This window comes from Ambystoma mexicanum, chromosome 2p, assembly GCF_040938575.1.
Source record: "Ambystoma mexicanum isolate Mex_15411 chromosome 2p, UKY_AmexF1_1, whole genome shotgun sequence".
Classification (NCBI taxonomy): domain Eukaryota; kingdom Metazoa; phylum Chordata; class Amphibia; order Caudata; family Ambystomatidae; genus Ambystoma; species Ambystoma mexicanum.
The window spans coordinates 1073261791-1073277227 of NC_090923.1; the positions used below are offsets into that span (position 1 = coordinate 1073261791).

Here is a 15437-nt window from a genome sequence, read left to right on the forward strand (position 1 = left end):
AAACGCCGTTAAGGCGTCGTGACGAATCCAGGAAGTCTAGGTGCTTAGGGTGAGAATCATAGAAGCAGAAAGATTGTATGTTGTCTACGGGAAGCCATTTATTGTGTATTTATAAGGCTCTCGGTCCCAACATATTTTATTTATTGCTCACTTCCAGTGCAGATGTTTTTTGCAAATTCGGCTGCCAGTGTTATGTATATGGGTCTTTTATAACAGCCAGCAAGTCGGATTTATTGTTTGCGCAAGTGCACTTGCACGTTTTCCACCTCCAAATTGCAGTGACTTTTTGCTGTAGTCACGGGCTTACAACACAGGCTTTCTACAAAGCTCTACAGTCTATATGCCATCTTTCTTCACCCTTATCTGGACTGTTTGAACAGCAATGAACTAACCCATTTGGAAATGAAGCCCCATGTTGATCCCATATTTACCAAAGGCGCATGCTTGCTTTTTTTCTGCACTGCGGCACAGGCTCACGCAGGCTTGGATGTCTCCGGGACTGCTGAGTTCTCCTGTAGCGATATATATGCCGCCGCCAGAACGGGGGACGAGTGCAGCGCACAGGGCTCTGGATGAAGAGCAGCGGCCGCAATGTCAGGGTGGCGGGAGCGGTATGGCGTAAAGTTCCCTTGCCATGATTTCTCTAACTTTACTGCCTTTACGAGGTGAGGGGTTGTGATCTGAACATTGTAGAGCGATATACCTAACTTTACCGCTCAGTGCTGCCAGGCACTGGATTGAGCTGTACCGGCAAGAGTCTGTATTACAAGATGTCTTTCTTGACACCCCCCTTGCATTTCTTCTGCTGTCTGTATGTATAGGATAGAGTTTCTTCATTTCCCTGTGTTTTCTCACTGACTAGATACGCATGTTCATGTATACAGTGAAAATGCAGTCTCCTACATAGTCTTGGCAGCAAGATAACAACAATTGAGTATTTCGCCTTAAAACTAGCCATACGTTAGCATGGGTCTTCAATCTGTGGGTGGCACGCGATCCAGGATGGCGATAAAAAAATTATTTTGCTGCACTTACTGTGCATGGCGATTGGCGAGCCACTGGCCCCCATGCACATGCTCAGTCAGTGCGATGTGATGGGGGTGAACTACAGCCCCATCAGCCTGCTCTCTGGATTATCGAAGCTCCTGGAGAAGGTCTTCTTCACCCGCCAGTGTGACTTTGCCTCCGAAAGAAATCTACTAACAAGGAACAGTTTGGATTTCGAAAGGGGCGTGCAACGACCCATCAGCTGCTGAGAGTGGTGGACACCCATCAGCCACGGATTCAACGTCAACAAGTCCACGGGAATTGTCCTCTTGGATGGCGCCAAAGCATTCGACCAAGTCTGGCACAAGGGACTGCTGCACAAGACGAACACCAGCAAGACAACTGCTACACTGTTCACCAGAAAGTTCAAGGAGCACCCACACATCACCCTCAACGGAGAGACCATCAAGTGGGAGAGCAGCAACCGCTACCTCGGTGTGACCCTGGACAGCAAACTCAACTGGAGAAGCCATACATATCAAGAACGCTCACCAGAAGGCAACCGGCAATACGGCAGCTCTGTACCCACTCCTGAAGACCAAGTGCATGCCCCTCTGGACAAAGATCAACGTCTACAGGGCGATCATCGGACCTACCCTGACATACGCCTTCCCAGCATGGATAACCTCCCATGAGCGACCCCAAAAGAGTCTTCAGATAGTCCAGAGAAAGGCCCTGCAGATAGTGTCTGGGGCTCCACTCTTCTCAAGGATAGCTGACCTTCACAGAGAACTGGACATCGAGATGTTGGACGAATATCTAGCAAAGCTGAGCAAGAATTTATGCCAAGGACTGGATCAGAACCTGAAGACTCGCTGCCATCACTGCAAACCCTTTAGACCGCTACCAATGGCCCATCATGGCGAAGACACTGTGAAACCAGCCCTACTGCGACAAGTCCACACAGACCATGAAGAATCCTAACCCACGGCTACATACTCAACCTGAGAAGATGGTGTAATGATGCAGAAGCCTCAGTATCCGATAATCACTGCTGATGGATAAAATCTATCAGCAAGAAGAAGACTAGAACTTTGCGCGTCCAGGCTGTGTTGTTGCTTCCTGCCAGCGTCTTCTTGCCCGGTAAGGGATGCTGCTTCTCAGGGAGCCGGATATTATACATCACCCGCCCCCCTTCTTTGGCTGCCCCTCGGCCTCATCACCCCTTTGGTCCATGGCTGGTTCTGGCCGGGACCCGGCCTGCCTCAGTCCTCACCAGGCTTTACCAAGCTCCCAGCTTTGCCGAGGGAAGCTGCAGGCTTATTGACTTAATCTTAGCTGTGGTCCTTTCCCCTGCCGGCACTCACACATTTCCTGGCTCTGTTTGCTTATCCCGTTTGTTTTCTTCTGTCCTGAAAGGGACACCACGGGAATCAATGGGCCATGAACATCACTGTTGAAAGCAGGCATTCTACATGCTGGGCACATTGTTTTTGAAATGTTAACAATGTGCATTTTGCACTCTGTAATGTGCGTGCCCCTTGTTTTGTGTTTAATCACAGGTTATAGTTATAAAGATTTTATGTTTGTCGAGCTGGTTAATCACAAATAAATGCTTCTGTTGTGCTGACAGCAGTTTTTTTAGGAAATTAAACTGTGGGTTCATGGGTGCCAACTTTTGATCCCCTGGCCAAACACATTTTATAGCACTTTTTGTTTTATAAATCATTGCAAAAAGTAATTCAATTAAGAAGTTTTGCATATAAAACATCTCAACAATGGTCTATCAACCTGGCGAGCTACCCCAGTAGCCATCTACTAAAGAGCGAGTTTATGCATCCCTCGATGTACTAAAAATCCTTGCATTACCAACAGTACTTTGGGTGCACCACTGCCATATAAGTGATTTAAAGTGGAATTCATTGATATCTTCCTGCTGTGGGTGGCAGACCTTGGCCTCCGTAGAGCACCATATACTGCAGAGAAGCCAGGGGCCCTCTTGTCTGGCATGGCACGGAAACTACTCTCCTGAACATCCGTGAACATCTGCTTTCCAACCTTGACTCTAGCATTCCCTCTGTCCTCATCCTACTCGATCTCTCCTCTGGCTTCGACACGGTCAACCATACCATCCTGCTCAACCGTCTCAGTGATAACCTGGGCATCACTGATCAGGCTCTGGCCTGGCTGACCTCTTTCCTCTCTGATCGACCCTCCCAGGGCCAACTTGGGTCCTTCCTATCATCTATCTTCCTCTCCACCTGTGGTGTTCCCCAGGGGTCTAACCTCGCCGTGGCTTTTCAACCGATACCTAGCAACTCTCGTCCGCTGTATTGCCGTTTTCTGCTCAAACTTCCAGTGCTACGCGGATGACACTCATTTTCAGGATGCCCTCGGCCACCTCCTCCACCTCATCAATGATTGCCTAACTGCCATTCAAGATTGGTGTGCCGCCAACGATCTTTGTCTGAATGCCAGCAAGACTGAGATCCTCCTCATCGGCACACCATCACCTTCCTTTCCCCTCACTCTGGCCGGCCTCCCTTGGCCATCCTATCCCCACCTGCGAGGCCAAGAACCTTGGTGTCACCTTTTGATTCCACGCTCTCCTTCTCTGCCCACATCGCTGATGTATCACAAAAGTCAAACTTCCTACTGCACCTCCTCAGAGGTACACTTCCTTTCCTCTCATTCCCCCAGAAGCTCACTGTCTCCCAAGCTCTGGTTCTAAGTTGGACTATTGCAACAGCCTCTTTCTTAATCTACCTACCTCTACTCTCCGCCCTTTGCAACTAATCCAGAACAGGACTGCAAGACTTGTCCTTGGCCTCAAGCCCTGGGATCGTATCTCTCCAGCTCTGAAATCTCTCCATTGGCTCCCAGTGGATGCAAGGATTAAATTCAAAACCCTCTGCATAGACCACAAGGCTTTCTGGGGCCTGGGTCCAACATACCTTCAGCTATCCCTCCGCAAATACCTCCCATCTCGAGTGCTCCGCTCCTCTACCTCTAACTCCCTCAGGGCCAGTCGTTTCTCAAAGAAACAAGCTGGGGTTAGATCTCTGTCTTCGGCTGGGCCCCGCCTCTGGAACAGCCTCCCTGCCACTCTAAAACTTGAGGAGAACCATCTCCGGTTCCGGAAGCACCTCAAGACCTTCCTCTTTGCTTCTGCCTTTGCCCCTCCTCTCCCCTGCTGATTCTACTCTCCCTCGGCATGCACCTGGCCGCTCTCCCTCCATGCACCTGGCCACCCTCTTTCCTCTGGGCCCAGGTACCTGCTCCTCTTGCCACCCGCACGCACTGCCTCCGGGCCACCCCTTGCACTGGGGTCTGTATCTCTGTACCCATACAGTCCCCACCCCTTTGTTTTGTTCTTCCTGCACTTATCAGACCTACCCAGCCTGCTGCCTTAAACCCAGCACTGCCACTTGCTGGCTGCACTCCCTCTGTTTGTTGCCTTTTTATTTATTAATGTATTTATTATTATTTGTTTTTTTCCCCCTTGCTCCGCACTCTCCTTTTGTTCCCCCCTTCCATGCACTTCCCCCTTTCCCCCTCCACCATGCACTTACGTGTTCTCAATGTCACTGGGCCTAGTAAGATTGTTGTTTTTGTTTCTCTTCTGTTCCCCTTCCCTTGCCTTGTCGCGCTCTGAAACACTTGTGTATGAGCGCGATAGAAATAAAATATCAATATCAATGGCAGCTCTGGCAGAGACTGCTGCTACTTCAATGCTGTCACCGAACTGCAGTAAAAGCTAAATGCCTTATTACTCTGTTTCTGAAAATTTTCTTAGTGGGTTAAGCACTACGTTGTCAGATTCTATGTTAGATATGTAGAGGAATGATTGGAATGCCAGCAGGCTGGACCTCTCAACTATTTTAGGCAGGGAATAGAAAAGGCAAAATAGAACACCCTCTATCATTGTTTGTCTCTGTGACGGAGTATGAGCCATGTTTTCATGTATGTGCTCTGACTGCTCTCTGTTCTCCCTGCCAGCTGGGGTGGGTTAGCCTATAGGGAACCTTGGAGATTTCCTGGTAGGACTCTGCACCCTGGGCGCCTTTTGTGTGCGGTGGAGGATGTGCGCTGACTGGCATAGTGCAGTGCGCAATTATTGGTAAGGTCTATAATTTTTTTTTTATTGTACTTTTTCAATTGTAGGAACACAAATTGGCTCTATCATCCCATCCAGGACAGCAAAGTCTGCAGCACCAGTGGCACCATCAATCCTGACATCTGTTGTAGCACTTGCCGAAGGTAAGGAAGGCTTTTTTTAAAAACAACTGTATTTTGCTGTGGGCGAAGGTGGGACAATTTTAAAGGTATTGTTAGGAGTCACAATCGGGGATTTCAAACATATTTTTGAGGATGTTCCTTTCTCATGTCCAGTTTGGGGAGGGTACTGAAAGTTCACGTCTCATGTAGGAGTTGCATTTACAGTGCACTGTGTACTCTCTCCTGGTTTGCCAGCATGGAGTCCTGCTTACTAGCTGATGCCTAACGCCCAAGAGCTAGGTTTAGCCCCTAATCATCTAATCTTAATTTTGAAGTCTCAGCTAGACCCATGTATCCTTGACTAAATGTTCGTTTTCATTGCAGCATCGCTCCAAGCGTCAGTGTATCAACCCAACCACCTATGTCCCAGCAAGAAAAATCCAGTGAAGCACTTGGCCCAGTCACGTAAGGATTTATTTTCCCTATGTACCATTGGTTGAATAGAAGTGCTGGTTTATATCAGCCCTGTGCAATGTGCATCCAGGTGTGGTTTTCGCCGCCAATCTGTGGACTAGCCCAGGACCACACTTAAAAAAAAAAAATAATTCAAGCTGGGACTTCACGATCTGAGACTTTTTTTCTTTTAATCCAACCAGTATCTGACCCATTTTTGCGAGGGGCCATACCGCCCCCACCCCACAAGCTTTTCACATGGTTCTCTTTGAATCTTTGCATGTGGTGACTGCCATTGTTTACATCTTTTGGGGACTTTTTTTTCCACCCAGTATTTCTGGCCCATTGTTGCATGGGTGTCTATCCCCCGCCTCCCCCGCCCACCCAACCTTTTCACATGGTTCATTTTTTAAAATTTCTTTGGAAACCTTGAAATGGTTTTTAAAAACTAACGTGGCATGGGTTTGCAGTTTCCTAGTACCCAAAGATGGTAGGACTCTCAAATGAAAAAGCAGGAGGAGAGGTGGAAACAGACAAAAGAAATGCAAAAACACAGAAATATGATGACTCTTATTTGAACTTTGGGTTCACAGGGATCGCAGTTGCTGGAGAAGTTAAGCTGCAGTCTGTGGTTACATTAGCAAATGACCGATTGAAGCCAACAAAATTAAGGCAGCATTTGGAAACAAAACATGCTCATTTAGCAAAAAAGACCAGGTATTTCTTTGTACGACAGCTGCAAGACATAAAAAAGCAAAAAGACACTGTTAAAAATGTCCCAGTACCTGCCAATGCTTTGGAAGCTTCTTACCACATTGCGTACTATCTGGGCAAAAACAAAAAGCCTTTTACAGATGCTGAGTAAGTGATTCTGCCAACATTTCTCATTGTCAACTGGGTAATGCTTGGGGATGGTGCAGCAGAGAAATGCAAAAGTATTCCTATGTCTGACACCACAATTTTCTGCCGCATCACTGACCTGTTCTCTGATATCAGTACAGAATTGATATTGTGCGTCAAACAGTTTGCCCTACAGTTGGATGAGGCCACTGACATTTCATAAGAAGCACATTTGATTGGTTATGTGAGGTACTGCCAGGGAAAAGAAATATTGAAGGGTTTCTTATTTTGTAAACCAATTCAGGGCAGAGCAACTGCATCTGAACTCTTTGACATTGTTGACTACTTCCTAAGTTCCCACTGCCTAACGTGGGAGGCGTGTGTTGGTATTTGCACGGAAGGTGCTCCTTCAATGTGTGGTGCTAGAGCTGGGTTAAAAGCAAAAGTGTTGGCAGTAGCTTCACATATATTGTGGACACACTGCATGATACACCAGGAAGCATTGGCTGTCTGCAAAATGGGGAATTAACTTAGAGGTGCTGACCTCTCTTGTAAAGATTGTACATTTTATTGAGATGCACCCCACACGAGCCTGTCTGCCACATTATGTGCAGAGATTGGAAATGAACATGAGGCTTTGTTGTTTCACACGGAGGTCAGATGGCCATCGTTTTAAATCTCATTTATGAACTCGGGAACAAAGTGAGACACTTTCTCCTGGGTTTAGACCAAACAAAAGAAGAGCCTCTGTGATTCATGCTGGCTTGTACTGTTAGCTTACCATGGCGACATCTTTGAAAAGCAAAATGTTATAACCCTCTCCCTGCCAGGCACAGAAACATTATTTGCTTTGAACGCAAACAAATCTTCATTCCAGAAGAAGCTGGAGATTTGGAGGAGAGTTGTTGTTGGCATTACCGATGTGTTTCCATTATAAGCATATGCTCCCGAGAATATGATCTTTCATGTGTTACTGAACTAATAGGAAACCATCTCAGAACCAGTCTGAAAGTACTTTCCAGAGGACAATTGTAACGTCAATGACTGGGTGGTTGGGCCTTTCCTAGCAGACTTTGGGTCCCACCTCCCAATTCACCTGCAGAAGGAACTAATGGAGCTTCAAAGTGACCGCCTACTGGAGAGCCAATTAAAAACATTCTTTGGGTGGATTTTGGCAAAATGTGCCTGCAGAGTTTCCGACTTTATCGAAATGTGCAGTCAATGTACCTTTCAGCACCTTGTACCTTTTGCAAGATTGAATTCTCAGCACTTGCAGCCCTAAAGACTAAATATCGGTCAACGATGGAGGTGAAATAGTGACAGGCTGTCTGCTGAAACACAGACCCCATCCATCACACTAGTTCTCCAATATGCTACTGTCTAACTTGCAAGTGACTGCATTGATAGTCATCTCAAAGTTGTTGTACTTGAGAAACAAATTGTCACATCAGTTGCATTTCAAACATCGCTGTAGGACAGCAATATTGGCTTTTCTTTTGTGGGAAATAAATATCCAACACTACTTTAGTCAAGACCTCTGTATTGTATCAAAGAATGGTGTGTTTACAAATATTTGTCCTCTAATCTGATTTGAGTTATTGCAAGCAATGATTTTGAAATAATTTAGTGTTTGGCACCCACACCTCCATTTGGGGCACTATTCTACGCCAGCACGCAATAACCGTTCGCAACCGATAAACATTTTGGAGTCCAGGTGTATAGGGTGGCCAAGCCAGGTACATTTCTCTTCGCGGGGGCTCAGAGACAAAAAAGTTTGAAGACCACTGGTTATAAGTTTAAAACATTTAAAAAAAAATGGAAAAACCGAATTGTGGTCTTGCTGGCACCATTATATGTTAACATATATTTTGATTGCTAGTTTTGAAGAGCACTTAGACCCTCCCCGACTTCTCTAATCAACAGTGGTCAGATGCCCCCATCTATTTATTTCTCTTAACATTGCTTGCAGCCTGATCATTGCTTTCACTTGTCATTGAACACCAGCCAACTAAAGAAAAAGTAAAAACACACCACCACTCTGAGTGGCATCCAATAATTGTGCCGCAACTGAGAGATTTTCATTAGAGGAGAGCTTTGACCCCTCGCCTCCCACCTGGCTCCCCTTTCCCACCTTGTTCAAGCTGGGGAAGATTGTTTACAGTATATGCATCAATTTGAGATTTGTGTAATGTGAAAAGTGTACAAGACAGGTACTCTGTTCTCAAGGTCAAGGTACCCCTAAAGAGTTTCTGTAAAGCTGCCCCCATAAAAAGTGAATGGTCCGGCATTCAAAGACTGTAATTTCGGTATTGTAATGCTTTTGAATATCTTGTATATTAGTACACTGCTGGAACTTATGGATGCTATACCTGTGAGGCAGAGCTGTTGTATTGCTTTTACTCCCATTCATTTTAAAGAACATATAGAGAGTGTGTTTACCCCAGTGCACAGTAGGACAAAGTTGTGCCGCCCTTTGGGTGTGGGGGACAGTGTTCCAATTCCCTCCATGACTCGTGCTCTCCTCCATCTACGTTTAGTTTATAGTCAACACTTTGGGAAAATGGCTAAATGGTTTAATAAATTCAAATACAAATGTAGGTTTCAGGGATTCAAACAGATTACTGCATGTTCTAGTTATACTAATGTCCCATTCTCTGTATAGGTTGATTAGGTTCCCGTAGGGTTTTTATTGCCCCTTCAATGCAGTTAGTTTTTTCCAACCATTTTACCGCAGCAGTTAATTGATGATAGGTTGCCTGTAAACATTATAACTTATTTATTGAATGTTTGCCACGGCTAGTTGTGATCACTATGTCATTAATTTGAAAATATTTTTTTTTATCGTTGTGTATGATGATCTGGGGTAAATGCTTTTTTTGATGGTGTGTTTTTTATTTTCTTTTTATTTGTTTTATTTTGCTTTTTATTTTTTGTCTCTAATGGTGAGACCAGTTAATTCTCGTTCGATGTTGTGGAGATTGGTGCTATTTTCTTGCTTTTCTGGATTTTTCAGCAGCCTTGTGTAACAGGATTGGCGCGGGAGCGACCTAGGCGCGAACAGAGTGCTGTTAATTGCTTTGCTATTTGAACGTGGAAGGTCACTTTATTCCCTTAAGGCAGTGGTCCTCAAACCTTTTTATGCTGAGCCTCCCCCATTATCCCCCTTGAGTAGAAATGTAGTTTCTGGGCCCTCCCCATCACCCTGACCCCCACCAACAAGCCACAAATGCTTATATTTTCTGTTAACAGTCACCATAATCCTGTTTTAAAGAGCTTTGTGAATCTCCTCCACCCGTTATCCTTCGGGCCCCCCTCCCTCCAGTTTGAAGACCACTATCTTAAGGCACCCTAGCTGTTGAGCATACAGAGGATGATATTTACATTTAAGAAAGTGAAACGGGTGCTTGTCTTTAAAGGACACACACATAATGACTCTACAGCATTGTAGGTACAAGAGCTCTGCTGTTAACGTATTGCCTCTCCAGAACACCCACCTCTAATTTTATTAGCGAACAGATGGAACATGTTGAAGCCACAATGGGTGAAAGTGAGGAGCAAGTTACAAAACACCAAGAGATGCGTCACTCACAAGGACACTTCAGGCAGGAACATCCAAGCAAGCCCACTATAAATTAATAGTTTTGGGTACAGACCAGTTTCACCAAAACTTGGGAGCATACTAAATAAACATGTTTTCTTTTTTTTCTTTATTTGAATTTTTCTTCCTATTTTAGGCAATAATTCAAATCATAGCACTCTTTAGTGTGCTTTTCTTTGATTCCGACACTTCTGTGGATTTGCAAGGATGGGGAATGTGAGCCTTTGGCAATTCCAGGTGAAGTTACTTGTAAATGGTTGATAGAAGATCTTGATGAAAGTAGAAGAGAAATATGTGAAGAAAAGTATTTCAAAGCTTTTCCAGTCAGCAGGTAAGCGATGTATTTTTTTTGTTGTTGTCCATCTGTTATTTGGGGGACGAGGGTACATCTGACTTCCCTACGTGGAGGCATACCCTTTTTTCACACATACCGAGAGTGCTACACAATGCCCACCACTCTTTTACAGCATCTCTATATCATCAAGAGTAACTCTCTAAAGTATAGATGGTCTACATGATTTTTCTTATGTTATTGGCCATTTGTAGAGCGCCATTTAGCATTGGTATGATCTCAAAGCGGGTCAGAGTATGTGTGCAGCTAGATCGAATTGTGGGCAGCTGCAAGGGGAGGGAGGGAGGGAGGGAAAGTGCCAAGGAGTGCATAAATTAAACCAAGGGGACGGATGGGTTTGCGCTTAAGGAGAGCCACTTACCCCAGTGTACAGCTTAATCAAAAAGTCTATTGATGGTCACATTTGGAAGTTTTAACTTGCCTTTTTCATATACTCGCAGCCAAGAAACAGTGCATTAAGACACAGAAAACATCTGATGAAAGAATTCAAGCCTATTGTGATGCAGAGGGCTAATTCAGGCTTTAAAAAGAAAGGCAGAGGAGGAAAAGCAGCTACTGGTGGAATCTGGGAAGCGCTGGAAAACTTAAATGTTGCGTGAACTACAAGAAGAAGATGCAGTGAAAAAAACAAAAGAAAACAAATTATTATATTGTAAAAGCTGATGGGTGGAAACCGACTATTCACAAACTTAGTAATGGCTCTTCACAGTTATGGTCACAAAGGCTTTGGCAGGGATGGCTAGTCCATTCCTCCTACATTCCTGCCTCACAACCCGCCTCATGTGGACAATTGAAAGACACAGCAGTAAATCGGCAGATGTAATGTTGCAGTTTCCAAAGATTTAGCTGCACAATAACTACAAAATAATGGACTATTGTCGTACCTGAAGGGGTATCCGCAACCCCTCCCCAACCACGTAAACCGAAGGGAGTATGACCCTCCCACCTTAGTTTTGCACGGGTCCCTGATATTGACAAAACAGGTCACCACGATGCAGCCAATGGGGCGGGGGGGGTGGGGGGGGAAGTGTCTTACACTGGTCTTCATGAACTCCACCTCTGCACTCCCTTGATTTGAGCGCCTGTTGACTTCTCGTTCTAGTTAGCAGTACCAGCAACTGTTACTGCCACTCCTGCTGCCTGTCCCCTGCCTACCTCCAGTGCTCATTAACACAGAACACATAAGCTGACAATGAATTGCCACATATTTACATCATAGAAAGCAATGCACGTTTACATTAAGCCATGCGTGATGAGGACTTAATGAGTCACATTAGTAACATATAACATGCCCCGATTGCCTCCCTGTAGTCCCACTTTCCCCTATCAGATGGGCTTGCATACTCCTGATTTGCTCCTCAAATCCAGGTTCTGTCCCAAACGGCTACCCTGTTAGTTTCCAGCATGAGGTTTACATTGTGATGCTCCGTTACAATACATTGCATTCCAAATATATCCTTATTTTGTGATGTTGTTCACCCTTATGCAATATTAATTCTACATTTTTTTTATATATTCAATAACCGTCAAAATGTAACAATATGTAATTCTGTGAATACATTTAATGCTAAACTCTGAGCATACCATAGGCGCATTTCGACTATTATTATATCGTGCAGGCAAAGTTTAATGCACAATTAAATTCCTCCTCACTTACCAAACGTTGATTTGCACTACTTGTGCTGATCTTGTTTCAATCTAATCGCACAACTTTGTCTGTATTTAGAGCTTTATTATCGTTGACATCTTCAATTCGATCATCTACAAAAATAAATCGAATATGCCCACTATTGTACTGTTTGCTTTCTCTTTGTTATCCTAAAGCATCTCTGTATCTAGCTATAAGACCACAATAACACTTAGAGTAGATACAAGATTTTGTAATAGCCATGAAGAAGCTCCCTAGCTTCTATTAAATTTGGGGGCTATGCGAAACACGTGTTGGCATTTGGATAAACAGGCCTTTGGACACATTTTTGGCATTCTGGATGAACGCCTTTTGGATTTACTATCATTTGTCCATTCTGGATAAACGGCTTTTGGATTTACTATCATTTATCTTTTGGAGGGGACATTTAATCCTATCGGCACACGAGTTGTATTTGAGAAGAACAAGATATTTGGAGAAACTATTTTGGATGAATTTGTTATTTGGCAGTTGGATGAATACTAAAGTATATCGGCATAAGAGTTCTACTTGAGGATAGCAAACCCAAGACAACATAATTACTCTGACACTATTGGTGTATCAGTAGATATTTCATAGCAAAAATGTTATGCATGTCAAATGTGTTTTTTCAATAGATGTGGTGCACAAAAAGGTTAGTGGTGTTTGGTGGCCTATCCTAAAATTGTCCCACCCATCCTGAAGTTGTAATGGGGTCATCTTGGAATAATACAAGATCATCACTGGAAGTAATCAGAACTCATCCTTGAGTAGTTTCTGTGATAACTCTAGAGTCATGTAATTTAAATATTTTGGCCTATACACATACATCTGGATGGTTTCGGATGATATCCCTGAACTAGCCATGGGTGACCTTAGGATGGAGTCACCCAGTGACTCCAGAATGATTCCAGGAAGATCTTCCTTGTTGACTTGGGTCAGCACCAACAGTTGAGCACAACACCAGTCTTTCCCCCATCAATCCCCTAACCACTCCCTCCTCCCTCATTCGTTAAGATCAACAGGAGCAAATGGAGATTGCAAATGGCAGCGGTGCCTGGTAAAAATCCACATAACCTTTTCCCCCAAACTAATGCAGCAGACTACCAAACCAAAAATGGAGCAGGCAGTGACCCCAAATAGAGGTCAGCTTTCAACAGCTTGATAGCTTAACAATGTCGGGCCAGCTTTTGTTAAGAATAACATGCGCAAACCCGGATTACTAAACGACAGCCAGCTCCATCAAAACCGAGCTGTCCCAATATCAATAAACCAACAATCATTACAATGATGGCTACAAATGCACAACTGTAGCCATAATGAACGAGCTCCAGACGGATAATGGATTAGCTATTTGTATGCAATGCTCCTTGCTGTAATGTAGCTTACTAAATATATCCTGAGCGTAACCTCTCAGGAAGTGGTTTCTGACAACTTATTGGCTTCCGCAGCAAGTCCCGCCCTCATTAGGTCTCGCGTAGACAGCTTTCAGGATGACGTTCCGAACCGGAAGTATCTCCAGATATCTGCTACGCTCTATGCCTATAGAGATGGAAGAAATCTCTGAAAATGGCACAGAGTAAACATCTTTATAATAACTCAAGAAGGCCATAAACCTCCATGAAGCAAGTTTCAGGTTTTGGGTTGGCAGACCGAAATTTGTATTACACTAGTGCCCTCTGAGACCACGAGCATATTGAGACCATGTGTCAGTCTTGGAGCATTGGTCATGTGAGGTCTTTGAGTGTTTTTAAAATCTAATTCGCAATGTACTTGTGTGTCCCTGTACTGCTTGTCATAGATAGTACTGCACAAGGAAAAGGAACTTGGTCGTAATTGTGGTGTTGCACCGGTCTGCAGAACATCACAGTAATGTCGCAATTACTTACTGGTAATCTTCATTACTCCTAGTCCTACCCTTCCTCGTCACATTACCATAGCTCTCAACTGTTTATGGTCCCTGGGTGAAAAAATACGATTTTGTTTTTGGCGGGTGAAAGCCCCTTCACTTACAAGGGCATGTAAGGCATACATCATCCATGCAAACATTCCAACGCACCTGGGAGGGAGATTTATTCAGAGAAATCTGGAGACAACAATTTCCCCATAGGAATGCATTGGGGAAATAATGTTAAGTGGGAGAACGTGAAAAATAGCTGTATTTATCACTGAAATATCAGGAGTCTCCCACCTAAATCGGGAGGGTTGGCATGTATTGTACATACAAACATTCCAACCCACTTGGGAGGGAGATTTCATCTGAAAAATCGGGAGACAAACATTTTGCCACATGAATGCATTGGGCAAAGATGTATTTTAGGCAGGAGAAAGTGAGTCTCCCGAATACATCTGTAGGGTTGGCATGTATGGTAAGGGGATTGGCATGTGATAGAGCTGCTGACTTGCCAACATTGTAGAGCCCCTGAAAGGAAGATTAAACCACAGAAATCAGGAGAATGTAATTTCCCCATAGGACTGCATTGGGGTTATAATTATTTTAGGCGGGAGACAGTAAATAAATAACACTATACTTGGTATGGTAGCTGCAGGATTATGAGGTGCTGGGGGTTATAGATCTTCAAAGCAAGATGGGGAGGGACTAGAACATTTTGCTATAAGGTCCTGTCATGGATGCTGGTGCCGCAGAGACAACTACTGTGACGAGGGAGAGTAGGACTGGGAGTAATTAAAATGACAAGAAAGTAATCTGGGTGTTACCACCATGCCTCGTTCTTATCCCAATATGTGTGAGGTATGATTCAGGGACGTCATTTCACCAAAATGCCAGGGGTAGCGTAAGTGACACCACACGACCCTTGACCCCCTGATGACATAACAGGAAGTGATGTCATCTGACCCCACCCTGAAGTGACATCACAGGAAGTGATGGAACATGACCTTTCACCCCTTCACAAAACAGGAAGTGGCATCACATAGCATTGTTTCTAAGTAAACTATGAAAAATATGGTTACGGTATCACTGTAAAGGGATATATACATTGCATACAAGAATGGATCACCATATGTATGGTTAGTATCAGTGTGTATAGCCCATATTACAAAATTACTGGGAATGCAACCGGACGTCCAAGGCCAAACGATAATGATGTGTTATTATATAGCACTTATTAAGCGCTTCATATAGAACCAATATACATACAATATCACCCTTCCTGTGTTGGTACACCTTTATCAACTTCAGCAGGAAGAAAGGCTGAGTTGACCATGCCGGGATTCGAACCTGCAACCTGCAGATGCCACACAGATAGCAGTATCAAGAGCTCTACCCACTGAGCTATCTTACTGGCTATAGCTACCAGAAA

The 15437-nt window shown here is 44.3% G+C and overlaps 1 protein-coding gene across 4 annotated transcripts; it reads left to right on the forward strand.

Annotated features, from left to right (window-relative positions):
• The first annotated feature begins 7 nt into the window (after positions 1–7).
• On the forward strand, positions 8–12238 carry LOC138567124 (SCAN domain-containing protein 3-like). 4 transcript variants are annotated; one of them, XR_011302103.1, is made up of 5 exons: positions 8–49; positions 5152–5247; positions 5590–5670; positions 10233–10427; positions 10889–12238. XR_011302103.1 is itself a non-coding variant. In XM_069645015.1 (5 exons), the coding sequence occupies exons 1-4, from the start codon at positions 635–637 to the stop codon at positions 6521–6523; spliced, it is 480 nt and encodes a 159-aa protein (XP_069501116.1). In that variant the 5' UTR covers positions 56–634; the 3' UTR covers positions 6524–10427; positions 10889–12238. The 4 variants fall into 4 exon arrangements, 2 of the variants coding, with proteins under 2 accessions (XP_069501116.1, XP_069501117.1); XR_011302104.1 differs by lacking the exon at positions 8–49 and adding an exon at positions 51–75; XM_069645015.1 differs by lacking the exon at positions 8–49 and adding an exon at positions 56–665 and having other exon boundaries at positions 6252–10427.
• Positions 12239–15437: the final 3199 nt, after the last annotated feature.